Source organism: Hypomesus transpacificus, chromosome 24, assembly GCF_021917145.1.
Source record: "Hypomesus transpacificus isolate Combined female chromosome 24, fHypTra1, whole genome shotgun sequence".
In the NCBI taxonomy this organism is placed as follows: Eukaryota; Metazoa; Chordata; class Actinopteri; order Osmeriformes; family Osmeridae; genus Hypomesus; species Hypomesus transpacificus.
In genome coordinates, this window is record NC_061083.1 from 2,314,853 (window position 1) to 2,341,611 (window position 26,759).

The following is a 26,759-nucleotide window of genomic DNA, read 5'->3' on the forward strand; positions in this document are numbered from 1 at the left end:
TTGGAAAGTTGCTGAAATATTTCTGAGTGTGCCTATGTGCTTGGGTTGTGCGTCTTTCTGCAAGTGTGTTCTACAATGTTTCACTGAGGGTGGGATGGGTTGAGTCAGTACTGAGTCCTCTCAGTGACTCGGGGTCGAGGCTGTTTCAGCCCTGTGATGAACACCATCTGTTCCCCATGGCGATGAGATGAAGGTAACCAGTAGAACAATAACACACAGTCTGCCCACTGTAAGGTCATCTTTGACTGCAAGCTGTGTACAGTACATAACATAAGTAAAGAGATGTCTTAGTGTATGTGTGTGAGGTGTGTTATGGGGGTGGGGGGGGCGGGTGAAGATGATGTGTGTATGTGTGAGGTTTGTGTATGTATGTGTGAGGTTTGTGTGTGTGAGGTTTGGGGGCTGTGAGTGTAAGGTTGGTGTGTTGGATGTTTGTGTGTGGTGCATGTGTGTTTGTGTGAGAGAGAGATGTGTGTGTGTGTGTGTGAGAGAGGTGTTTAACCGTGTTTGAGAGAGGGAGAGAGATGTGCGTGTGAGAGAGGTTTAAGCGTGTGTGTATGTGTGAGAGAGAGAGGTGTGTGTGGGGTGTGTACGTGTGTGTGTGTGTGTGTGTGTGAGCGAGAGGTTGGTGTGTGTGTGTGTCAGGGAGCTCAGTGTTCCTTGGCCCCTCCATGGATTGGGGGTGGTAGTCTGCTCAGCAGGCTGGCATTAGGTGTCACCATGGGGGGCCACAGAGATCTTGGGGTGTTTGTGTGTATCTCTCCCTGTGTATATGTGTGTGTGTGTGTGTGCCAGTTGGATTCAACAGCTGACAGAGGGAGGCTGTCAGGCCCCCCTCCCCTCTTCAATGTCATACCCAGACATGGGCCAGTCTGTCTGTCTTGTGACATGTCTGTGTCATACGTGTGTGTAATAGTGCTTGTCTATGACAGCGAGTACGGCAGTATGTGTGTTATACGTGTGTGTTTGTGGTTTGAAACAGCGTTAGTGTGTACGGTTGAGTGGTGTTTGTGTACAGGGCGGGGGAGAGGGACACGTGTGTGCATGTGTGTGTGTTAGGGCCGGGACTTTGAAACGCAGACCGGCCCACGACCGTGTATTATTATTCAATTTTTTGATTTTGCATTATACCACGGCCGTTTGACCGGCCGTTCAGGATATGTCCCAACTCTCCTGATGACCAGTCCGACCCTGGTTAGGGCACACTACTAGAGTTGATGACCTGTTGAAGTAGTCAGAGATCACACGCCACCTCCACACCTACTACTCTCTCTCGCTCTCTCTCTCTCTCTGACACACACCTCTCTTACTCTCCTCTGGTCATGTGACTCACTGGCACACTGGCATTGGAACTGGTGTAAACACAGAATGTCCGCAAGGTCTGTTCTAGCACATGCTGACCCCACCAGCCCCCGACACACACAGACGTAACACACACGCATGCATTTACAAACACAAACACACACACGCACACACACAAAGACTCAGGGCAAATCATTTGTAGAACTCCTACTCTTTCTTTGATTTCTCTTAAATACCAAACACACACACACAACAGAGTGAGACATTGCATGAGTCTTCAAGTGGGCTGGCACAGGTTGACGAATTCTTACACACACACACACACAGACACATGCAAAGACACATGTATTGGAAAACACACATTCCAATATACAGTACCCACAGGGACATAAGGCATAAGGCCAAGAACGTATCATATCTTTTTCTTTCACCTTCACTTCTTCTCTTCTTCTCTTCTTTTCTCTCTCTCTCTCTCTCTCTCTCTCTCTCTCTCTCTCTCTCTCTCTCTCTCTCTCTCTCTCTCTCTCTCTCTCTCTCTCTCTCTCTCTCTCTCTCACACACACACACAAACACACAGTGAGTCTCTGTGTGGGCATGGCCATGTGGACTGTTGTTCCATGCTGAGGGAGAAGAGGCTTGTCAGCCAGTGGGCTGAGAAAGGAGGGAACTCCCCCCCACTGAGGAGCTTCAACTGACCTTAACACAGGGAGGGGGGGAGGGAGGGAGGGAGGGAGGGAGGGAGGGAGGGAGGGAGCGAGCGAGCGAGCGAGCGAGGGAGGGAGGGAGGGAGGGAGGGAGGGAGCGAGGGAGGGAGGGAGGGAGGGAGCGAGGGAGGGAGGGAGGGAGGGAGGGAGGGAGGGAGGGAGGGAGCGAGCGAGCGAGGGAGGGAGGGAGCGAGGGAGGGAGGGAGCGAGGGAGGGAGCGAGGGAGGGAGCGAGGGAGGGAGGTCATTAAGAAAGAACAAAACATGGTCAAAGAGAAGGATAAAGTAAAGATGGCAGAAAACAGAACGAGAGAGAAAGAAAGCACAGAGAAGATATGTAACAAGAGACAGGAGAGGTAAGAATGAAGTGACAGCATGCCAGGGGTCATGGAGTGTGAGGCTGTGTGCAGTACAGGAGGGTGAGGTGGATGCCTCACGCCTGGTTCACACGCAAATATTATCGACTGTTGGAATGAAACGTTCAATTGTGCATTTATCAGCACCGGCTTCAGCTAACTCCTGCAGGAGCCTATAATTATACCCTCTGTCATGTTGTCTTGGGCTGAAGGGAAAAGGCTGAGAGGACTCTTCCAGCAAACACTTTTTTCTCAATTTCTGGCAGACCCAAACTAAAGCAGATTCTCCAAATAGGCAACACATGTCAAAATCCAACAGCTCCATCAAAAAAAACAACTAGATATCTAATGCTACACTTTTTCAATAAACTGCTACACAATTGAATGAAAAACATGAACTACAACTATCAATACACAGTACCTTCACATAGTGTACCACCGTTTGTATGCCATTTAATTGATACAAAAATGAAAGTAAGCTATTATATACATAGAGACATCACAACATGGGCTGAATAATTTTTTTACAGAAAACCATTTTGATCAGCGATGACTAATGCAGAGAGAAAGTCCAGAAGAGCCTGAATGTCCAGGAACAGAATCCTTTTCACTTTTTTTTCCACTTTCCTTTCACAATCCCATGTACTGTACATGCAGACCATACAAAGAACAAACCATAACAACGACAAAGACATCCCTGCAAAATCAAGCAGTGTCCAAAAAGGCGACGCAATGCCATAGGATCTTGTCGATCAAAATATGTTTTCTGTCGCAACTCATCGGCTTGCATGGCGCTGCTCTTTTTTTCAATCAGGAGTGTTGATTGGACCATCCTGCAAAGACGTTGTGCACACATTCAAAAGAGGTTCACATTTTTGGGAGTGTTTTAATTGTTCTGGACGTGATTTGCACCACTGTGAAATGTGCTTCACATTTGCAGTGTGAAAGTTCTATAGCTGTGCTCATTAGATCATGTTGGAGATCAAGTGGACCTGTCATCGAAAACAGACGTCCTTTTGAAGGAGTAATAAAAAGTAGTTGGAGGCACAATATCTTTCAGCAGCTCAAGGCAGCTCGGTGGTTTATTCAGCAATAATGTGCGTTCACAAACACATACGGGAAAAGACAAAGACCTGAGCCCCAATCTCCCAGTCTTGTAGCCCAAATGAGGATAATTCCTCCGCCCTGGGAACTTCTATGACGGTATCACACACACATCCTGCGTGCTTGGTGTTTTGGCTGGTAATATTGTTGATGAACTTCTACAACAGCTGGAAAAGCACATTTCTACTGACTCCCCCCCTCAAAAGTCCCAGGCCTCGGTCCTTGAAGCAACACAACTCCACTTCTCTCGACCCGAACTATCCCATCTTCATCACTAGTTCTGGCAACCCTTATCATTGACTATTTCCCAATACTGGATGAAATTACACAAACCCAGCTGTTGTCACTTCCTTTCTACTGGTCTGGTCAGAACCAGTCTGCAGAGTGGAGTTTTAGGAACTGCGTAGTATCATAACTGCGTAGCAGTCAGCCATTTTAGGCCCATCACTCTGCCATGGTGTAACCCTGAATAAGTGACTTGCCTAGCTGTCCCATAATCATTAATTTCCCACGACAGATCTAAGATCCATTGCTTGAAAAATGATCAAATATCAGAACGATGCCCATGATCACTTTTTACTTTATGATCCTGTGGATGCATCGTGACATGGAGCAGGCCTTGTGAACCAGGTGAGAGAATACACAGTGCTCCTCTCCTGGAGTGACATAACTGAGCACTTACTGATTACATCTCTGTCTGATATCAATGTGGGAGTGTGAGAGTGTGTGTTACAGAGAGTTTGTGTGTGTGTGTGTGTGTGTGTGAGAGAGGATGTGTGTATGTAAGTAGTGTGTGCGAGAGTGCATGTGTGTGTGTGTAAGTGGTGTGTGTGAGTGCCTGTGTGTGTAAGTGGTGTGTGTGAGTGCATGTGTGTGTGTGTAAGTGGTGTGTGAGTGCCTGTGTCATAAAGATGCTCTTCCTCTCTTCCTCTTTCTGCCAGAAACCAGGAATAGACAGAACCACATCACCTCATTAGCACTGAATAAAGTATTTATAACTCCCCCTCTCCTCCCGCCATTTCCCTATTACTGTCACCCATTCATTTGTTTATTTTTAAATTCTGACGACTGGATTGCGATCACAGATGACGCGGATAGCAGACAGGAGCATAGACACTGTCACCATTCACACACACTCATGCACACACATTCAGGCAGACTGCGCCCACATAGTTGTCACTCCATATCCGATTATCTATGTTTTCTCTTACCTGTTTTGATCACACTTGCATGCATTAGTGGCACCGATGCACCCATTGATGTCAGTAGAAGTCATCATGAAGCCCATTTGATTGCAAACAACGTGCAGATATAGTGAGCATTCACTAATGTGTTATTGGATTGTGAACTAAGTGAAACAAGAGAAAGGCAGGTACCACAAGTAGTTTATGCAGAGTATCACGTACGAAGGCTAAATATGTAAAACCCCAGATCAGTGGTCAATTTAGTCTGACAACTCCACCACCACGTTGGAGCCCTCCTCCTATTATTTATCATTAGACTAACTTGATTGCTAGTTTATGTATCTTAGTATTGCTAGTTTATGTATCTTAGTATTGCTAGTTTATGTATCCTAGTATTGCTAGTTTATGTATCCTAGTATTGCTAGTTTATGTATCCTTAGTATAGTTAGACCACATATTTAAATTTAAGATTCCTATATGTTTACTGTGTGCACCTTCCTGCCAAAGCAAATTCCTTGTCTGTGCAAACTTTCATGGCAAAAAATAATTAAATCCCATTCTGGGGTTTATTGGAATGTTGATGTTGATGTGGGACTAATGATGAAGAGAAGATCATGTCAAACAGTATTTCCCTCCAACTTCAATTACTATCTGAAACTCTCAGGTTAAAAGTATGTCTACCACGAGACACAATGACTGATAGGAAAGTAGGTTACATGGACAGATCGTTGACATTAGTATCACAACTACACAAGTTAAAATACACCAATATACTACAGGAGCTAGTTATCTCAGAGACACTTTTTCAGCCACAGTCAACATCAGTAGAAGTCAGTTAAAAATCTCCCATACTTATTTGAATTACATACCACAATTTCATATTTTAATTAATCTGCCATTCCTGTAAATTTACCCCATGTTATGCATGCAAGAGCTAGTTTTTTCTGCATTCATTGATTTGAATAACGTTTCGGGCTTGATATAGCCTAATTATATTATATTGCTTAGGCGGTTGTTGGAACCGTTTCCCGTGTATTGGACTTAACCCTTTGGGAAAGAAAGGTTACTTTTATTTTCAAATAATGAAAAGTATATTTGTCTCGTAACCTTTATTTTGGAAAAGGATTACCAAGTAAACCGGAAGACAACACACTCCTGCACAGTAGATGGCGGACTACGCACATTGAAGTTGGCTGCGATCCGCCAATCAAATATAACAACTTTAAAGAAGAAGACATGAACCGACAAGATTCCTGGAGGTTCCAACGTTCTCCTCTCAGCAAAAAACAACAACACATAAGCCTGTAGCAGTAATGATTCAAAGTGATTATAGAGAGTGGAAATTTATGAACTTATACGTTACTGATATTGGATCAACTCTCTCTGAAAAACATGGAGTGACATCTGTGCTGTTAACAGAAAGAGGTGGGTCTCCTAGCCATCCGTTTGGTGTTAATATTCGTCCAGTTCTAATATTATTAACCAATTCTGAATGTTCAGTTGTATCTGATACGATTGGGGTTTGATAAACGGCATTGTCATGGGAGTCCTGGTAGTCATAACAGTCGTACATGCATGTAAAAGTAGCCTACAAACCCGATTCCAAAAAAGTTTGGACACTGTACAAATTGTGAATAAAAACAGAATGCAATGATGTGGAAGTTTCAAATGTCAATATTTTATTCAGAATACAACAGATGACATCAAATGTTTTAACTGAGAATTTATCATTTTAAGGGAAAATTAGTTGATTTTACATTTCATGGCATCAACGCATCTAAATAAATAGTTGGGACAAGGCCATGTTTACCACTGTGTGGCATCCCCTCTTCTTTCTATAACAGTCTGCAAACGGCTGGGGACTGAGGAGACAAGTTGCTCAAGTTTAGGAATAGGAATGTTGTCCCATTCTTGTCTAATACAGGCTTCTAGTTGGTCAACTTGTCTTAGGTCTTCTTTGTCGCATCTTCCCCTTTGTGATGCGCCAAATGTTTTCTATGGGTGAAAGATCTGGATTGCAGGCTGGCCATTTCAGTACCCGGATCCTTCTTCTACGCAGCCATGTTGTTGTAATTGATGCAGTATGTGGTCTGGCATTGTCCTGTTGGAAAATGCAAGGTCTTCCCCGACAGAGACGACGTCTGGATGGGAGCATATGTTGTTCTAGAACTTGGATATACCTTTCAGCATTGATGGTGCCTTTCCAGATGTGTAAGCTGCCCATGCCACATGCGCTCATGCAACCCCAAACAGTCAGAGATGCAGGCTTCTAAACTGAGCGCTGATAACAACTTGGGTTGTCCTTGTCCTCTTTAGTCCAGATGACATGGCATACCAGTTTTCCAAAAATATTTCCAAATTTTGATTTGTCTGACCACAGAACAGTTTTCCACTTTGCCACAGTCCATTTGAAAAGAGCCTTCGCTCAGAGAAAACTCCTGCGCTTCTGGATTATGTTGTCACGACCACAGCCGTTGTCCCCTATCATTTTTGGTTTTGCCCTGCCCTCGTTTCCCTGTCATTATCTTCACCTGTCTCGTTCTCGTTAGCGTCATTGTGTCCACCTGTGTGTCGTTTGGTTCGTGTATTTAGGTTCCTGTTTTGTGTCCAGCCTTTGTCTTGTCCTTACTACCCATGTCATGCGAGTACCCTTTCTGTGTCCCTGGCTTTTTTTATGATTAAACGCTTTGTTTTCTAAATGGCTGCGTACTCTCGTGCATTTGGGTCCTAGCCCACCTCACACCATGACACGTTTAGATATGACCTATTTTTGACCTAGAGTTTTAGTCGGCAACGGCGAATGGCACGGTGGATTGTGTTCACCGACAATGTTTTCTGGAAGTATTCCTGAGCCCATGTTGTGATTTCCATTACAGTAGCATTCCTGTATGTGATGCAGTGCCATCTAAGGGGCCGAAGATCACGGGCATCCAGTATGGTTTTCCGGCCTTGACCCTTACGCACAGAGACTGTTCCAGATTCTCTGAATCTTTGGATGATATTAAGCACTGTATATGATGATAACTTCAAACTATTTGCAATTTTTCCCTGAGAAACTCCTTTCTGATAGTGCTCTACTATTTTTCGCTGCAGCATTGGGGGAATTGGTGATCCTCCATCTTGACTTCTGAGAGACACTGCCACTCTGAGAAGCTCTTTTTATACCCAATCATGTTTACCAATTCAGTCCACCAATTGACCTAATAAGTTGCTAATTGGTCCTCCAGCTGTTCCTTATATGTACATTTAACTTTTCTGGCCTCTTATTGGCCTGTCCCAACTTTTTTGGAATGTGTAGCTCTCATCAAATCCAAAATGAGCCAATATTTGGCATGACATTTCAAAATGTCTCACTTTCAACATTTGATAAGTTATTTATATTCTATTGTGAATAAAATATATAAGATTTGTTGATTGTTGCATTCCTTTTTTATTCACAATTTGTACAGTGTCCCAACTTTTTTGGAATCGGGTTTGTAATATGAAACATAACGTGAGACACAGGATACATGTCCAACGAGTATTCTATCCACCATACAACCAGATATCAGTTTAAACAATATTTATATTGGTGACTTAGTTCTGAACTGACAGCAGCTGCAACATTGACTGGCTGGGATGGACAATGACAGAACTGTAGTCCATTTTCCACAGGGTTAACTCGTATCCTTCTGGTGTGTGTGCCTCAGGTTTGTCTTCCCGTCATGGAAAGGATAAAGCAGCCCAGTGGACAAGGACCCCCCAGGTACGCCTTCATGGTGCGAGGCGAGAGGTGCGAGGCTTCTGCCCTGGGGCCGACCTGGAGGGAGATGATGGCGAAATGACACAGACGAGGACACAGAAACGGAGCGCCAGAACGATGAGCGTTCAAGAGAGGTCAAACGTCAACCCTCAGGGTTTTGAGTCAGAGATGAAGGAAATCAACCCGTTGACGAGGCAAAGGGGGAAACGACAAACAAGACAAACTCGACCAAAGTTCATAGGAGAAGAGGAAGATGTTGACAGTCAAGCGACAGACCTTGAAAAGACCTCAAGCACAAACAAAAGATATGTTGTTCCGAACCAGGATGAAGAGACTATGTATACTGAAACCCAGTGGAGATCAAGGATCAGGACAGCTGACAAGAGCTGCAACACTCCTTCGGAATGGCTCACGTCTGAAAGGGGTGGCTTGTTGAACGCACCACAGAGTGTCTTGGCGGTTGAACTGAAGAGCTCATATACGGAAAGGAGTGACTCGCCAGAAGAAGTGATGTCAGAGGAAGAGACAGAACAGGACCCTTTTCCTGCAAAGAGGAAGAAAGGCTCAAAAAGGACGAGCAAGAAGACAGTACAACTGGATCCGGATGTTCATTTGGAAAACGATGATTCGAAAAAGGATTCAAATAGGAAGAGAAAGACCCGAGTGAAAACGACCCACACGTGTAGCTTCTGTGAGAAGGTTCTGGCGTGTAAGGCCGCTTTAGACCGACACGTCCTCAGTCACTCGAGTGCGAGGCCGTTCCACTGCGACGAGTGTGGGAAGAACTACAGGAGCAAAATGACGCTCAAGATCCACCAGCAGAACCACACGGGGAAGATGGACTTCATCTGCGACGACTGCGGGAAGCAGTTCACCCACATGACCTACCTCAGGCGCCATATCTACAGCCACAACAACAAGGAACTGAGGCCACACCACTGTCTGGACTGTGGGAAACACTTCATCCAGAAATCCCACCTGGAACGCCACCAACTCATCCACAGCGGCACGAAGCCCTTCATCTGTCGGCACTGCGACGCCGCCTTCAACCGGCCCGAGGGCCTCCGCCAGCACCTGATGGAGCACGCGCCCGCGGGGGAGGAGGGCGGCCGGCCGGCGCACAAGCACCAGTGCCTGGTGTGCAGGAAGACCTTCGCCACGTTCAAGTTCTTGCGGGACCACATCAAGAGCCACACGGGCGAGCGGCTGCACAGCTGCCTTCACTGCTCCCGGGCGTTCGCCCTGCGCTGGCGGCACGACAAGCACGTCCGCTCGCACGCACAGGAAGGAGCGCCCTCGCAAACAGGTCCGGCCCTCGAGCCGGCCCCCTGAGCCGGGCCCCTGAGCGACCACATAGGACGTGAAAGCACAGAGTGGCCTTTTACAAGCAGAGAATAGACCTGCAGGTTTACATGTAACTCATTTATTCATTTAGAAGACACTTTTATCCAAAGCGACTTAAGAGAAAGAGCTTTACAAAAAGTGCATAGGTCAATGATCATAAACAACGAGATAGCCCCCAAAACATTGCTGGTAGCCAAAACATGAAGCATACATTGTGAAATGAAAATAAGTGGCAATTGGTGGAACCCGAAGAGGATGTAGTTAAACAAATTACAATTAAACAACATGATCCTCGAAAGTGCCCAGAGTGTACCTGGAGGAAAGCAAGCAACAGTAATATAATTCACAGCGAGTACAAGTACTTAAATCAGGGGGGGGGGGCAGAGAACGATTCAGTCTTCCATCACTTTGGGTCTTTGATACCATCAGTAGTTCACCTCTATACACCTTGAAGTTTCAAATCACGGTTGCACAGATTTAGATTCATACAGATTTTTATTTTACAGAATACCCTACAAATGTAATACTTTCATTAATGAGTTTATGAATCGGACCCTCGTGTGCCGACTCTTTGAAGGAAGTTTTGTACATTTGTGTTTGTAAGGCTTCTTGTTTACCTTTACTGTCTACTCTGTGTAATTCTAATAATGTATTTCCTGTTTCGAATCAGATATACATTAGTATTTGGAATCTGTATTTAACTGTTATAAGATTGTAATACATGTGCTACTAGTGCTTGTAAAGGCTTTGTTGGACAATGTCCTTCAGTTGTCCCAATGACCAATAATACACAAGTTGAACCCAAAAAAATTGGAGTTTATTAATGTCTTTGCAGTACACATTTAATGTGAGTTAAAAAAAAAATACATGTAGTTTGGCACTTGTGACATAGCCTACACAAAGCACATGCAATTGTCCCTGTGGCATGTTTGCAGTATCACATGTTTGCAGTATCACATGTTTGCAGTATCACATGTTTGCAGTATCACATGTTTACAGTATCACATGTTTACAGTATCACATGTTTGCAGTATCACATGTTTACAGTATCACATGTTTGCAGTATCACATGTTTGCAGTATCACATGTTTGCAGTATCACATGCCTACTGTAACTGAACTGGTCCCTTTATGATTCGTAGTTTCAATACAAACGGTACATATTCGCCATTCCATGAAATATTTTGTTACAAAACGTGCTGTCCTTAAAATCTACCTTCTGATAAGACCTTCTCTTCGGGCCCACTGTTGAACTGGTGACAACCCAGCCAGAAAGGTGTAAACACTATGGCCAGCAGGTGGCAGACCTGGGCGGCACATTGGTTATACATGTGCCTGTCATGACAGGAAACAGACAAGTAGAAACCACGGCAAGCAAATGAGGCCAACACAGTATTTCTCTGATCTGCATCCAGAATATCTAAAAAACCTTACTGGTGTGTGAAGATGAACAGTACGTATACAAAATAGTTCACATAGCTAGATATATATAGCTATATAATATATATATACATAATACTGTTATATCAACTTAAATACAGTAGAGTTCAAACCTCCGGTTTGACTCGGAGCTACTGAGAACACCTACTTCAGGAAGTACCTTTCGGAGTAGGTAACTAAGCTGAGCTACGTAGGCGAGGCCACATATACCGGTCACGTGTTCTGTGCGTATAGTCATCCCTATGTCAATGGAACACTGAAAAACATCTGGACAGAATGCAAGGACATACCTGGAGACAAATAATAAGGAGAAAAATATTCCAAGAACATTTTGGGGTAGGGAAAAACGGTGTACAGTGCATATGGAGAGATACGATGGAGGCTGGAAGGCCAACGGAAGCAATCAGCATCGTGTAAACATCACTCTGGTTTCCATCTGGCCCCTGAGGCAGCAAATCATATCCTGATTATTTTCAAAACAATCAGAGATAACCTGATAACGGGCAAAGGGGGGCGAGGGCGAGGGGCAGGGTCGAGGGTGCGTGGCTCCTGTCGCGGAGGGAGGCGCCGGCGGTTCTAGGACGAGCGCGCGTTCTTGGTCCTCTGGGCAGCCAGGCGGCGACAGTGCAGGTGCACGTAGACGGGGTGGACAAAGGCGGTCAGGGTAAGCCCGGTCAGGCCCACGTTCACCTGCACGGAGCGGGCGAGGAGAGGAGGGGAGGAGGGTTGGAGCGACGGAGGGCGAGAGAGCGTGAGACAAAGGGGGCCGAGAGAGAAGGAGCATAAAGACACCAAACTACAACGGCATGGGCGGCTAGCTGGGCGGGTTCTCTCCCGGTGTGTCGGGGGGGGGGTGAGGGAGGGTCACTCACGTATAGGGGGTCTCCTCCCAGGACGTTCTTGACCAGGGCGAAGCAGGGGTACTGCAGCAGAGACACCACCGCTGACAAGGCCATGATCAGGCCATACAGCTTCCCAAAGTGACAGGAGGGGAAACTACACACACACACACACACACACACACAGAGAAGAGGACCAGGTTCGAGTGTGCACACGCGGGCCCATGCACACGCGTCAGTGTGTCTGGGAGTGAATCTGTGAGAGTGTGCGTGTGTGTGTGGGACTCACGCGATGCTGATGAAGGCGGCGTTGCCCCCGTAGAGGAAGGAGCGGTTGAGCACCTGCAGGATGAAGGTGAGGTACTGCAGGGGCAGCAGGGGCGTGGAGGCACACAGGGAGAACAGAAGGCACTGCAGCGCCGTCAGGAACAGAGAGAGCACGGACGCACGCAGGTCCGCCTCGTGCTCACTCTCGCCTGGAACACACACACACATACACACACACACACATACACACACATACACACACACCAGGACACTGATAAGATAAGCGGTAACTCCCACCTTTAAGCTCCCTTCTCCAAAATGCACAAAAAGAAACGGTTAGATAACACGACCCTGGGATGGGGTTGGCAAACAGTTCCAACATGTGTGTGGGTGTGTGTGGGTGTGTTTGGGTGTGTGGGTGTGTGTGTGTGTGTGTGTGTGTGGGTGTTTTGGGGCTCCCCTACCCGAGGCGCGGGGCTTCCCTTTCAGACGGTCCATGATCAGGCCGTTCCAGGGAGCACACAGGACCCCGCACAGCTGTGTGAGCGCAAACGCGTTGATGTACGTGCTCACTGCAGGGACAAACACAACCGGGTCAGATGAGGTTGAGTGCAACTCACACACACACACACAGGAAACACACTGGAAACTCTGCTCCAATAGATGTTTCCTCCACCTCCGTTTGCGATATGATACTTAGGACGTGGTAAATGTGACTTCACCCCCTTTGAATGCGAGTCTACGTCCGTACACATGTACATCTCAATGCACGCCATTGCATGAATACATGACCGAGCATTGAATGTGACAAATGGGAGGTTATCTTTGCTTGTGTGTGTTTGTGTGTGTGTCTGTGTGTGTTTAAATCGAGCACGTACGTGAAACCATGCGTGAAACCTTCAATGCACAAATCGTCCCGCGTTTGACAGTTTATCTATTTTTTTGTTTATTATTTTCTGTGCTTTCGTGTGTGGGTGCGCGTGCTAACCAAGCGAAGGCTCTCCCTGCGTCAGTCTCTGCAGCATGGGGTTGAGGGTGCCGATGAACAGATAGTGCCTCAGCTGCATGACGGAGAGCCACAGCAGATGGAACACAAAGAACTTGGACAGCACGCAGTCCTTGTAACTCCGCTCTGAGAGAGAGAGACCCAGGAAAATGTGAGGAGAAAACGAAAGAAGGGAATACGCAACGGTATTTAACGATTCCAGGTTGCGAGACGTCGAAGAAAAGGGTTCTTTCACACGGGCGTCAAACGAACGTAGACACACACACACACACACCGTCTTTTGTTGGTGCGCTCTCCTTATGCATTGGGGTTTGCTCGTCGACAGCGTCGCTCTGAATGTTGCCATCGGGTGAGGCCCGCGCAGGGGTGAAGGTCTTGCTCTGGCCACAGGTCATCCTGTCAGGACGGCGTCACGCCGGTTAGAGTCAGAGGTCAAGCAGGCACAGCACACAGCAGCACTGGAACACCTTCTGGGGTTACATTCTGGAGTTCTGGTTTTGGCTTATAGTTTTTTTAATCAAATGGAATAGAAATCTCTCCTGTCCTATTTGTACTAAACCTTTGACCAGAACATAGGATGTGACCCCAGTACTGACCCACATCTGCATGCTACGGTCCACAGGTGGATGATGTGACCCTGGTACCTACCCATATCTGTAGCCCTCTGGCAGAGAGTAGGGGATGTGACCCTGGTACCTACCCATATCTGTAGCCCTCTGGCAGAGGATATGGGATGTGACCCTGGTACCTACCCATATCTGTAGCCCTCTGGCAGAGGGTAGGGAATGTGACCCTGGTACCTACCCATATCTGTAGCCCTCTGGCAGAGGGTAGGGGATGTGACCCTGGTACCTACCCATATCTGTAGCCCTCTGGCAGAGGGTAGGGGATGTGCTTCGTGGGCAGAAGGAGGAAAGTCCTGAGCAGATGAATGACGCTAAACGACGCCAGGGAGAGGAAAGACGCGCGGAGAGACACCCCCGCCTCAAACACCAGCTATGAAGAGAGAGATGCGGAGGAGACAGGCCTTAGTCCAAATATTGAAAATGTCTGATGTCATCCATGGGAAAGCCAAATATTTTGATGCGTGTGTGCGTGTGTGTGTGGGGGGGTCTTTACCTTGATGATGAGGAAGAGGGCAGAGGAGGAGTCGAAGGCTCCATTGTAGAGGGTGATGATGGTGGAGCGATGAGCCCCAAACAGGTTTCCTACCTAACAGGGTCACAGGGAACACACACACAAGCACGGCGTTACTGGAGCTTAGTTCATGTTTCAGATCATCCAGGAGTGTGTGTACTGTACACATTCCTCGGGATCACATGGCCAAGCTGTATGGAGCATGTGTGTGTGTGTGTGTGTGTGTGCCCCGGGGATGACCATTTGTAGAAGCACAAGACAACACAACAACAACCCGCCCCCCTAGGCTGGCGTGGGCCTGGTTTCCACGGAGACAGACCTGCATGTTAGTGACCAGGAACAGGATGCCTCCCACGGCAATCAAGGAGAGAGCGGGGAAGAGGAGGAAGGCCAGCTCTGAGAGAGGCAAAGAGAAGAGATGTAAAGAAAAAAACTGTGGGGAAAACGATGGATCAATCAGTGGTGGAGTGTGGTGGAGTGTGGAGACAAACTAGGGGGGGGTCACCTGAACTGGAGAAGGCCACAAAAACAGCCCCGGTGGTGTAGAGAGATCTGATGAGGAGGACAGAGCAGAGGTCAGCACCTCCACCAGGCTCATACAGGTGAGAGCATTACAATCCAAGGTCGTTCACGACGCAGGGCTAGCTTCCTTGCCAAAAAGGACAGCAGTCGTCCAACCAGAGGAGCTGGGTTACGCGTTATCTCCCAGAGGGTGGAACTCCCTGAAAGGCAAGTTCTGTGAGCTGAGGTGCTTCCTGAGCCCCCCCCCCCCCCCCCCCCCCCCCCCAGTCAGCCCTCTCTGCCACCTTGCCCCCCCCTCCCCCCCCCCCCTGTTTAAACAGCCTTTACCCTACATTACCTCTGTTTTCCTACCCTCTCCATCACTTTCCTCTGAGATCCAGTTCCCGTCTGCACCCCTCCTCCCGTCCCCTCCTTTCACCTCTCCTCTCCCGTCTATTTGCATTCCTCCTTTCTTTAATTTCCCCCGGCCCAGCCTCAGTGAAAACACATGGACTGGCTTGGGCCATGGTACGGGTTTGTTGTTGTGGATCTGGGGTGGGGGGGGTTAAAGGGAGGTTCTGGAGGGCTGGGTCATTATCTGGGTCTGTACCACATTAACCTGGGCTGACCCCCAACAACCTTGCTGACTCAGCCACACCCTGAACATGTCTCGCATTCACATATTCATCCACAAGTAGCCTTTCAGCCCCCCCCGGTCCCTCCCCCATTACTTTCATTATCTCCCTCCCTAACCTTTATCCCCCTCACTCAGCAATAAAAATCCCTCTTTCCCCTGCCCTTTCTCTCCCTGTCTGTTGCTAGGTCTTCTTGGCGAGTTCTCAGGCCTCCATTCCTAGCCTGCCAGCGTTGCAGTGCTTGGCTCTGCGTAGCAACCACCCCTTAGCCCCAGAAAACATCTCCACTGTGTCCAATGGTCTTTTTCACAGAAATCAGACACCCTGCCATTTCCCCTCTCTCTGTTTCTCTCTTTGTAATGATGTAATAACTGTTCTAGTTAGTGTAGTCAGACAGACACTCACAGGCGGACAGACAGGCAGACAGGCAGACAGGCAGACAGACAGACAGACAGACAGACAGGCAGGCAGGCAGGCAGGCAGGCAGGCAGGCAGGCAGGCAGAGAGACAGTAGAATAATTTCCTTCCCATAGTCCCACAGTACTAATCCACATCTGTTATTGTGAAGAAGCTTGATAAACCCTTAGAGGAAATACCAGGATGTGACCGAGAGAGAGAAAGGAAGAAAAAAGGAGTGAGACAAATCATTGAGAGGGAGACAGAAAGACAATGAGATGGGGGAGACAAAAGAGAGAGTATGACAACAAAAGAGCGAGAGACAGAATTTGAGCCCCAAAACACATTGTAATGGTTCAAGAGTTACATCGGGATACATGCATGGTTCCCTCCGTAGCCTAGCCACCAGAGAAAAGAAGAAAGCCAGAGAGGAAGGCCAAGGAGGAGGGGGGCGAGGGGGAGGAGGGGCTGGGAAAGCCAGGGCAGAGAGGAGAGTGTTGTGTATGATAAGTGGCTGGCTAACTGTGTTTAGTTTAGTAATAAGAGCTACAGGCTTCCTCAGCTGTCTGTTACTTAACACACACAAGCTTGAAATCAAATTAAAACTGAGGACTTATAAGTCCTCAAGTTTCTATATTTAAGATTTCAATTTCATCTACTTGATTCCCATCCCATGGCTTCAATATACTATTTTTTTTAAAAGTTACCTTAAATAAAAGATAATATTTTGATGTTTACTAACTTTACACAAAGCTTATTTACACCATTACAAAAGGAGCCCTTCTGATCATTTATTTTCCGCTGTACTTACGTCATGCAGTATGTGTACGTCGCTTTGGATAAAAGCATCCGCAAAACGAACAAAATGTCAACATTTTGACTGTGGCTTGTTTTAAAGCAAGCTTGGAACTTTGGAAGTTTCCATGGGGGCGATTTGAACAGACTTCAGGTGAAACAAACACACTCACATTCCTAGAAGTCTGGCCACCATGGTACCGAAGCGGTCGAACAGGAAGCCGTTAGGCAGCAACAAGAAGTTGTTCATGAAGGATGCAATGGTGAAGATGAGCGAGAACTGTTCGTCCTGCTCGCTGCAGTCTAGTGGACAGGATGGACAAGTGAGAACGTGGTCAGTGCGCGTGTGTGTGTTTTGTCCTTATGTTACCTGTTTACTGAAGCAATGTGCTGCATGGATTCTAATTTGTCGACTTAAATCTGCTAAACAGCGCACTGTCTGATAAATAAAATGTCTAATTAACACCATGAATCAACCGACCAGAGAGATCCACTGACCTGTGATCAGTGTGCCGTTGAGGCCCGTGGCATTGACACACAAGTAGCTGAAGTAGCCTTCCGTCTTCAGCACGAAGACCAGGGAGGCCCAGCCGAACACAGCCCCGGCAAAACACAGGCACTCCATGAGGCCCGTGACCAGGGTCAGCCAGCGCCGGACCCCCGCCGCCCCCTCGCACAGCATGCTGCCCTCACACACACTAACACACACACACTAACACACACACACTAACACACACACACTAACACACACACACTAACACACACACACACGAGACGATGGTGAGGCACACACACCACACGCAGCGCTGTCCCAGCACACAGTACTGTCAGTCCCTCAGTTCTCCTCCGCAGGCTTTCTCACTGGCTTCACTTAACCTGCGAGGCAAGAAAAACATTGTTTTTAGCGCTATTATTTTTGGATTATAATTCTTGCAGTATCGTGCAACCTGGACCAATACATAACTAAATAAAACATAAACATACAAAGAAGCGTAAATACGAAGTTAAGATGCCAAAAGAAGTTGAAACACACAATCATACCAAAATACTTCAGAATTCAATACTTTGATTCAAAGTATTCAACATACCCCCGCACAAGACAAAACGGCGCGCGTCTGCGTGTTCAATTTCAAAACTCTTCGATTCCACCGTCCACTTCCCTGACACAAATATGGCCCATCACCATTCACCCTTTCATACTCACTGATCTCTGTACGTTTTCACACAGGCACTCTGTCACACAGGTCCTCCTCTCTCTTCTCTCGCCCTCTGCACTCGACTTCTTTATATAGGCAGGCCCTTCCTTTCTTTGCCCCAGTCTCCTCCCTCCTTATCCGTCCTTCCCCTTGCCCACATCCCCCCACGTTCTCTCTTCTTCCATCCCTCCTCCCTTCCCTCTTCTCGAGCAGTGAGGTCAACAGCAACACAAGCCCTGACCTCAGCATAGTATTTGAACAGGGCACTCGTGTCAAAAGTTAAACCTACATTTCTACACACACCAAAACTGTAAGTCAGAATGAACTGTATGTGATGGGCCTAGTCTGTGCAACAGGAAGCCTACCTCTGGCTGAGGACTGAGGCCAGATGCCTGGAATAAGGTTTGTTCTATTACGATACGCAAAGCATTGCTTCAAAACATACATTCATATCTAGGCTTTGCATAGGAACATGATGGTGTGGTTGCTGTGTGCCTCGCTAGCAATGGATGACCAGTCATTTGGAATGTGTTGGATGCACGAGTACTGTAGTGTTGTCCATGGTCTGAGAGTAAAACTTTCATCACTTTTCAGGATGATGCAAGCGAGCTAAAAATGATCTGCACAAGACCTTTGAATCTCTATTTTACACCTCTCATCACAAGATCCCTTTGGCCAACCACAGCTCTTCCTCAAATCTGTGACTGAGGACACACGTCAAAGGCATCATGCTCACACAGAGAAAAAAGAGAACTCATTTGAACTAGAGATTACATCCCTGTATGAAATCCACCCCCCCCCCCCCCCCCCGCACCCCCTTCTCTGGACTGATTTCAACAGCCCAAAGGCCTACATCAGCATGTTTTCGGTAACGTGTGTTGGTGCCACTTCGTATTTGGGCTATACTTGCTCGTAACCACGGGATACTCCTCTCTGTCTCACTTCCTCTCACACAACTCAAGGTCTCTTTTTGGAGTCACGAAGACCCAGTGACGGTGAACGAAGGACAAGGAACTCCTACAGATGTAGATGGACCAGAGACAGCCACAGCAGATGATGCTCAGAATTTAAGGAAACGGTCACTGACTGGTTGTTCTAGAGAGTCTAACAAGTCTACAATTGTAAAATGACGATTTACAAGCTGGATGTTCACGATGGGGAACCCTAAGGAAATTATTGTCATAGGGATTTATTATGACTTTTGTCTTTAATTATGACCCCCCCCCCCCCCCCCTCCAGTAACCACACAGTAATTCCAGTGACCATGACAACACATAGCCTCATGACATCCATATTACTTCATCACCTCCGTATATGCAAGCGGGGGCGAGTTATCGACAAAAGCTATGGCCACATAACAAACGCGCGCACAGACGGCATACACTGATCAGATATCTAGCGTGGGCAAGGCGCATCTGTCAGTGCGAGTTAACGCTTTTGTCTCGGGTCATGCAGTTAAAACCTCGCAGCATGCTGTACGGCAGCACTGGGAAAAGCCCATGGAGAAATGTTTGGCAGTCGAGATAGGAAGAACGTTAACTTCAGCTCGTCTCTGCTTCCGTATGCAAATATGTAAACCAACTAAACTCGGTCTAGTTTTTAGTTAGGTTACATAACCCTAAACGTTTTCGGGTGGATGATTTTTTGAAACGATAATTAACCGACCTTAAATGATGAGGGGTTTTTTTTTCATCCGCTTTTTAGGTAGTAAAGCCTACATGTTTTGGTAACGAAAACAAAGCAGTTTACCTTGCCGTTTTCATTGTGTTCTCCATCCGTTGTTTGAAACCATGATGTTTTTGATGCTATTCTAAGCGAGCCTTTAGAAACGGAAAGGAAAAATGACAAGACCCACCCAAGCACTTACCCTTCCTCTCCTTCCCACATACATACCATTCGCCTCTGTCTGGCACGTAGCTTACAGTAGAGAGAGCATCAGACGCACCACCGGGCCAACTAGCTGCTCTTGTCTAACAAGCTAGCCTCTGGGTTGTCAGATTGATGGATTGCCGCTCTTTGCGTCAGCCACTTGATTTAACAACAACAATTGGGCATCATAAAATGTATAGATGTTATTATTTTTTTTTATACATCTCATACCTGACTAAAGCTTCACGGAAGATCCTCCTGTCAAGGGAATAAAACCATGCCTGTCACAATGTCTACAAAGTGGTGACAGTGGATCGATCCAGCCCTGACAAGCTAGAACTGCTAGGAGATTGTTCAACTGTAATGTTAGCAAGCAAACATGTTATTAATTTTTGTACATTAAAGATCAAATAGGCTAAGAGGAATGCATTGTAAAATGATTTCCTACATGTAGCCTACTTATTTTTCACTCACTAACAAACTTGCAAAATTTGGGCAATCATTTTAAAGCTTTGGTGAGAAGAAACGTCAAAGCTGAATCTCACAGCCTGTACAACACCACCACCCAGTGGCCGTTCATTGCAAACTCAACAAAAAATATTTTGGGGTCTCTTATTGATAAATACTATACTCTCAACCACTGAATAATGTTACATTTTCAGAGAAAGTTGTGGTCCTGCAACAAGGTTCTGGGGATCCAGATTGACGCACCCAGATGTTCCATCCATACCACCCTGCTCACTACAGACCAGCTACAGTTCCTGGGGTAAGCTCACTCTTTACTTCACTTACATTTACATTACATTTACATTTATTCATTTAGCGGACGCTAATATCCAAAGCAACTTCCAAGAGAGAGCTTTACAAAGTGCATAGGTCACTGATAATAACAACAAGATAGCCCCAAAGCATTGCGGGTAGCCAAAACAAGCACACATTGTGAACAACCAAAAAACAAGTGCCAAAGGGAAAAACCATAAAGGCATGTAGTTAGCAAGTTACAATTTAAACAACATGAATCTGTAAGTGCAAGTGTACCTGTAGAAAAAAACAAGGAACAGTAAAATAAAAATATAAGATTAACAAAAAAATTGAATACATTAATGAAAATGCTACTCCCGGGGTCCAGCCAAGTCAGCCCAACCCAAGCCTGAACTGATTCTTAAATGCAACAGTTCAGCCTGCTCACTCCAAGGAGCTTCCGTCAGGAACTCCTCGGACAGCAGCTCATAAGTGCAGCGGAGGCAGCCAGTCTCATCAAGTAGGGCCTACACACACACTCATATTGTTCACAGAAACATTGTCATCATCAGTGACTCAAGAAGCCTACAAGTACACAGATGCCACACATCAAGTCCTGACTCTTGTCACCGTTTCCCCTCCCCCCTTTTTTCTCTCTTCCTTTCTCTCTTTCCCTCTCTGTCCCCATCTCATTCTGCACAGATGAGCTGCCTTGTTGGCACCTGGGTTGCCAGATATGTCAGCAACCCCGCGTACAAGTGGGGTCTTTTCGAAGCTTTGAATCGTGGCAGAATAGGATGGTGAGTTCTAGGAAGATGGCAAGGCTAGTGATGAAAGCAATTCTGTCCTCAACACAGGGCTCTATGTTATGTTAATTTGTGTGTGAGTGTGTGTGTGTGTTGTCAGGACTCCCACAAGATGTTCTGCATGGTCAATGTTTGTATTGCTTAATGAACAGCTTGGCTTGGTGCTGCTGATCCTGCTCTTGCTACGCTGATGGTCAACAGAATCTCACCACTTGTATGTAACACCACCACCCAGTGGACGTTTACTGCTAAAGCAACAATAAATTCACTAGGACTAGTGTTCTTTTAGCCTGATGTTGTCATACTCATAATTCTAGTCAGAATATGTGTCTGAAAACTCTCCGTTGGGCTGTGACTACGGGGCGTGTTTCAACCGAACTCGTAAAACAAATGCCTCTTCGCTCAATTGGATAGACCTAAAACCAATCAGAGCAACGAATTCAACCCAAGCGCTCTTTCGTGACGTTGTTGATTACGTTACTGTTGATCATCTGTCCATCATCGTATGAAGCCCGCCCTGGCAATTTCATTGGTCCGTCCCGATTCTGGTTTTCTGTAGTTGTCCCCAATACGAGACCCTCCAGACTCAACTTCCCGACCACATTTTTTGGTGGGCGGGGAGAAGTTGGGCTGGCAGCCAGGCTAGGATTCTTTAGGGCCATTTATTATTTCAACACAAATAAATATTCACAGATAATTCTTTGAATTTCTACAGAAAGGACCACATTTGGTCAGGGCAGAGATACTGTGCTGCATACAGAGTGCTGATCACACCTTGTCATGGAACATGTGCGCAGTGTGTGACGATCTCTCAGCAGAGACAGAAATAACAATGATCTTCAGTCCTAATCTCTCCCTCTGGTTTTCTCTCTCATGCACGCTCTCCCACATGCACACCCGACACACAAACACGCCCACTTACTAACGTACACTACTTTAGCGGGCACATGTTAAAAGTCAAGTGATATTAAGAAGGATGAAGTCATCAAGAACGATGATGTTTAATGTCTCTAAAAGCTAGAAAAGATCTGTCTTTCAGTGGGCTACGCTGTCCTTTCAAAGTAGACCCACACAGACATGGCCGAGTGATCGAATGTACTAGAGAGACATACATAAGAAGGGGTTGGCATCATTTGCAACCAGTAAGTCTCCAAAGAGTGGTGAAGAGGATCAAGGGAGGCAGCAGGGAAAGATAATGACAGGGAGAGAAGAGGGGGGGAAGATAGATAGCTGTTTATTTTTAAAGCCATCTGTTTTGCGTTGAAGGAGAAGATGTGATGTTTAGGGAGCCATGAGTTGAGGAGAGTATGGACTGAAGGAGGGACTCTGTGGATTTGTTTGGTGGTGGGGGGGCGGGGTGTAAATATAACTTCAATGCTGTTTGGACCTGGTAGGATATTAACACTTCTTTGTGAAAGGGCAGGGGGACACAGAGAGAGTAAGAGAGGGATGTAAGGAATGAGGAAGAGAGACAAATGGCATAAAGGGGGACATTGTAAATCGAGATCTTGCAAATTCACTCTGACTGACTCATTGGACAGTTTTGTTTATCAACGCAGCACCGAGAGCCAAAGTAAAGGAGAGACAGCGAGGTGATAAGACACAGGAGAGAGAGAGCTTGATCACTGCCTGGGATACACAGATACTGAACACGGTGAACTGGATGGTGCTGTAGACATCACTCAAGGTAAGGACTGCATCTATGACACAGCCTTGCTCACGCTTCACCATTAGTCTGTTTGTGTGTGTGTGTGTGTGTGTGAGAAAAAATCCAGTAGGATGTCAGTCAAGATTTACACTTTTAACTGTGCGTATGTCTATTTCTGTAGTGCAATTATTTGGTCGGGTCATTAAGTTTAGTTGTTGGCGAGTTGTTGGGCTTTGAATCCCCCAGGTTTCACTTGAGACAGCTATGATTTTGGACGTGTTTACGTGTGTGTCCATGTGTTTGTGTGTGTGTACCCCTGGTTTCCATAGCAGTTGCAGCTGTCCTGACTATTGGGCTGTGCCTATGTCACTGGTTCTATTCCTGGAGCCTAGTGTTGTAGGAAAGGTCATATTAAGTGCCGTGGAATCTTCACCAGGCTGGAGGGGGTAGGGGGCATCTTCTAACCGACACACACCAGACAGGCCGGACAGAGACAGAGACAGACAGAGAGGGAAGGAGGGCGGGCAAGGAACAGAGAGAGAAACAGACTGACGCGCGGAGGCAGACAGTGAGACAAGAGGGCATGTGACACAATAGATGGATCGAGTTAGACATGAAAGCACGTCAGTAGCAAAGAGTAATCAAGTTCGACGTTTTCTTTATTTGCACATGTATCGCTTCTCTCGAAGGGAGGTGGACTTCAATACGTAGGAAGTCAAACCAATCATGGATGAAGTATTAGTTAACTCGAAGGATTCCGGGAGTGACCATGGAGCCAACCAGACGGATAACAACAATAACGATCAGGTGGGTTAGCTAGCACTTACATACTGCAAAAAGTACTGCCACAGCCTTGCTACATTGCATACATACAAACCCATTCCAGAAATAGCCTACTTAAACTGTGAGTTGTGACTTAAACTTACACTCAAAAAAGCAGGCCGACATACATAAGTAACAACATAATTGATTTAGCCATGTCACGTCTCGTTGTGGAGCGGTGTATTAATGGAGGGTTCAGGTATGGCATTTTCAGCATGGGGGATACAGACAGCATGCGTTAGAGCTGGGCAACACCTGTTCCACAGCCAAATGCTGATGAAGAATGTTGCACTGCTCTCCCTGGACACCTCTACGATTTCTGCTGATAAGTCATGACCTGGTGTGACACCTTGGTTCCTGGAGTGAAGATGTATGGGATTAGCATTTGTAATAATGTAACGTCACTTACGGTAAGCTCCAATGCTCTCCCATTCTGAAAGACCAGTGAAGATCTAGGGCATTTGAAGTAAATATGTTCTTATGATCTAATAACAAGTTAATGTAATAATGATAGCTTCCTGTACTCTCCTCCCACCCGCCACACGCACAGGTACAAGCACACATACACACTCTCTCTCTCTCTTTCTGCTCTCAGACAGAGGGTGAAGTTCCAGTCCAGGAGAGGGCCAATCCTGACAGAGCGTCCGTGTCGGAGGACACGGAGGGAGGGGATTCTGGGCAGGGGGCGGAGGCCGGTGGAGAGACAGTAACGGAGGAAGGCCCGGAGCCTGGTCATGGAGATCCAGAGGAGCGTGAATCTGAAGAGGGGCGTGAAGCCGACGGTGGCCAGGCTCGGAGAGATGCGGAGGAGGAGGAGGGGGCAAACCCTGATGCCGACACATCGGAGACACACGGTCCCAAAACGCTGATTGGAAATAGAGTGGGGAAGGGAGAGGAGGAGAGGGAGGACAAGAATAGCAAAGGGCAAGAGGTGGTCGCGACAGCCGAGATTGACAAAGAGGGAGCGGACGGGGAAGAGGCGCCTAAAGATGGGGGAGACGATACTCCACGGAGAAAAGGCGAGGAGGAGGAGAAGGAGACAGCGCAGCCGGGGAAGACCGAGGGGGCGAAGGGATCGGACCCCAAGAACAAGCAGGTCAAAGAGAAGGGGAAGATCAAGGAGGGAGAGAAGCAAGGGAAGGCCAAAAGAAAAAGCGGGCCGTGTTCTTCCCCTGCCGCTCCGGCCTCAGCGCCCGTCTCGCTGTCCCGACCCCGCGCCTCGGCCCGCTCCGTCCGGCCGTCCACCAAGAAGGACATCATAGCCAAGTTCCAGCAAGGAGCACCTGAGTAAGTTCTTCACAGCCTATTAAGTGCGCAAATGATATCCTATCGCTTAGCTGGCGTAGGAGAGAATCCCACCTTGGAGGGATGTCAATATAAATGACAAATATGATCTTATTTTCGATTTTTATTTCTTTTGTATTCAGGACGCCAATTCCTCGTAACTTCAAACTGCAGAAGTCGGCTGCGGCGGTGGCAGGCGGGGCGTCGATAAAACAGAAGATCCTTCAGTGGTGTCACAACAAAACACGCAACTACGAGGTGATCTCACATCGCTTAGACTCTTAGACTTGAATTTGGCTTCTGTTGACATCGATACCACAGGACATAGCTGTGATATTCTTGCTTTCCTCCATGTTCCATCTTCCCCCCTCTTCAGGGTGTATCCATAGAGAACTTTTCATCGTCATGGTGTGACGGGCTGGCGTTCTGTGCCCTGGTGCATCGCTTCTTCCCGGATGCCTTTGATTTCTCCACCCTGAAGGCAGAAGAGAGAGAGAAGAACTTTACCTTGGCCTTCAAGACAGCAGAGTATGGCGCTCAGTTTGTTTCCGCGTGTGGAGGAAAGTTTGTGTCATGAAAGCGAGACAGACAGAGGGAGAGAGAGAGATGGCCTGTGCGAACGAGAGAAGAGTCATCCTATTCTAATGTAGTTCTTTTGCTCATCCCTTTTCATCTCTCTTCTGCTTTGGGTCTTGCCGTCCATCAGGTCCATGGCTGACTGCTGCCCCCTGCTGGAGGTGGCTGATATGATCCTGATGGGGAACAGGCCAGACCCTCTGTGCGTGTTTACCTACGTCCAGGCCCTGTGTCATCACCTCTCCAAAATAGAGAAGGAGAGGAGGGACAAGGAGGAGGAGAAAAAGACTGCAAACGACGGAGGGGAGGAATGTGGAAGGGCAACGGATGGCGAGGAAATGTCCACTGAAAAGAAAGAGGGAGAAGTAGGGGAGAATGGGAAGACCGGGGGCCAGGAAATAGAGGACAAACCGGACAAAGAGTTTATTGGGGACCAGAAAAATGATGAGGGAAGCTCAGCAGTGAAGGTAGACGAAGAGGATGAGAAGAAAGATAGCCGACAGTTAGTTGGTGCACAGGCTTAGAACAACTAAGACAGAGCAATTCAAAAGACCAATAGAGATAAATATGCCTAGAGGGCAAGGATAGGGTACTGTCTTGCTACTGTTTCATGTCAGTCTTACAGTTTGAAACTAAAATTGTTTAGATAGTTAGAGCACCGTTTGTGTGTAATTGACACGTCAGGTCTAATCAGCAAGCATGTCAGATTTATTTTAATTTGTGTCATGTTATTATTATTATTATATTATTATGTAGCTATTATTTCAAACGTTCCTATGCTGTGACTTTGTAGGCTAGAGGGATGTGTATTTTTGGCACAAATAAAGCGACAATCGTTAGTTTTTAATTTACAATGTGTCCGTCAAAAACACAGGAAACTGGAAGTCTTGTGAGTTTGGTCTTTGTCTCAATAGGCCTATACAATATAGCTTATAGGCCTACTTGTAAATCCAACCATTGTTAATAAACGAGCATTTAACAGATCATTAAAAACACTTCTTGTTAAAATGTTACAGTGTTTGAGTGCTACTCGGGTCATGAGGAAAAAGAACCACGGTTGTGCTCAC

General features: G+C 46.8%; 3 protein-coding genes across 9 annotated transcripts; 2 read left to right on the forward strand and 1 right to left on the reverse strand.

Moving 5' to 3' along the window:
* Window positions 1–5,806: 5,806 nt before the first annotated feature.
* LOC124486452 (zinc finger protein 26-like) lies at window positions 5,807–9,881 on the forward strand. Its single transcript, XM_047048033.1, has 2 exons — window positions 5,807–6,074; window positions 8,339–9,881. Exons 1-2 carry the CDS (start codon window positions 5,963–5,965, stop codon window positions 9,721–9,723), a joined length of 1,497 nt encoding a protein of 498 aa, XP_046903989.1. The 5' UTR covers window positions 5,807–5,962; the 3' UTR covers window positions 9,724–9,881.
* Window positions 9,882–10,533: 652 nt separating this feature from the next.
* LOC124486453 (solute carrier family 43 member 3-like) lies at window positions 10,534–20,152 on the reverse strand. 6 transcript variants are annotated; one of them, XM_047048039.1, is made up of 13 exons: window positions 19,840–20,152; window positions 17,249–17,626; window positions 16,924–17,053; window positions 14,929–14,975; window positions 14,743–14,819; window positions 14,406–14,498; window positions 14,143–14,282; window positions 13,561–13,682; window positions 13,269–13,412; window positions 12,745–12,852; window positions 12,303–12,489; window positions 12,047–12,170; window positions 10,534–11,864 (listed from the first exon to the last, which is right to left on the reverse strand). In XM_047048039.1, exons 2-13 carry the CDS (start codon window positions 17,430–17,432, stop codon window positions 11,751–11,753), a joined length of 1,470 nt encoding a protein of 489 aa, XP_046903995.1. In that variant the 5' UTR covers window positions 17,433–17,626; window positions 19,840–20,152; the 3' UTR covers window positions 10,534–11,750. The 6 variants fall into 6 exon arrangements, with proteins under 6 accessions (XP_046903995.1, XP_046903992.1, XP_046903993.1 ...); XM_047048036.1 differs by having other exon boundaries at window positions 19,814–20,152; XM_047048037.1 differs by lacking the exon at window positions 19,840–20,152 and adding an exon at window positions 19,696–19,807.
* A 2,610-nt stretch (window positions 20,153–22,762) lies between these two features.
* On the forward strand, window positions 22,763–26,247 carry smtnl1 (smoothelin-like 1). Of its 2 annotated transcripts, XM_047048041.1 has the most exons (6): window positions 22,763–23,049; window positions 23,700–23,817; window positions 24,428–25,119; window positions 25,260–25,374; window positions 25,493–25,644; window positions 25,823–26,247. In XM_047048041.1, exons 2-6 carry the CDS (start codon window positions 23,737–23,739, stop codon window positions 26,214–26,216), a joined length of 1,434 nt encoding a protein of 477 aa, XP_046903997.1. In that variant the 5' UTR covers window positions 22,763–23,049; window positions 23,700–23,736; the 3' UTR covers window positions 26,217–26,247. The 2 variants fall into 2 exon arrangements, with proteins under 2 accessions (XP_046903997.1, XP_046903998.1); XM_047048042.1 differs by lacking the exon at window positions 22,763–23,049 and having other exon boundaries at window positions 23,459–23,817.
* Window positions 26,248–26,759: the final 512 nt, after the last annotated feature.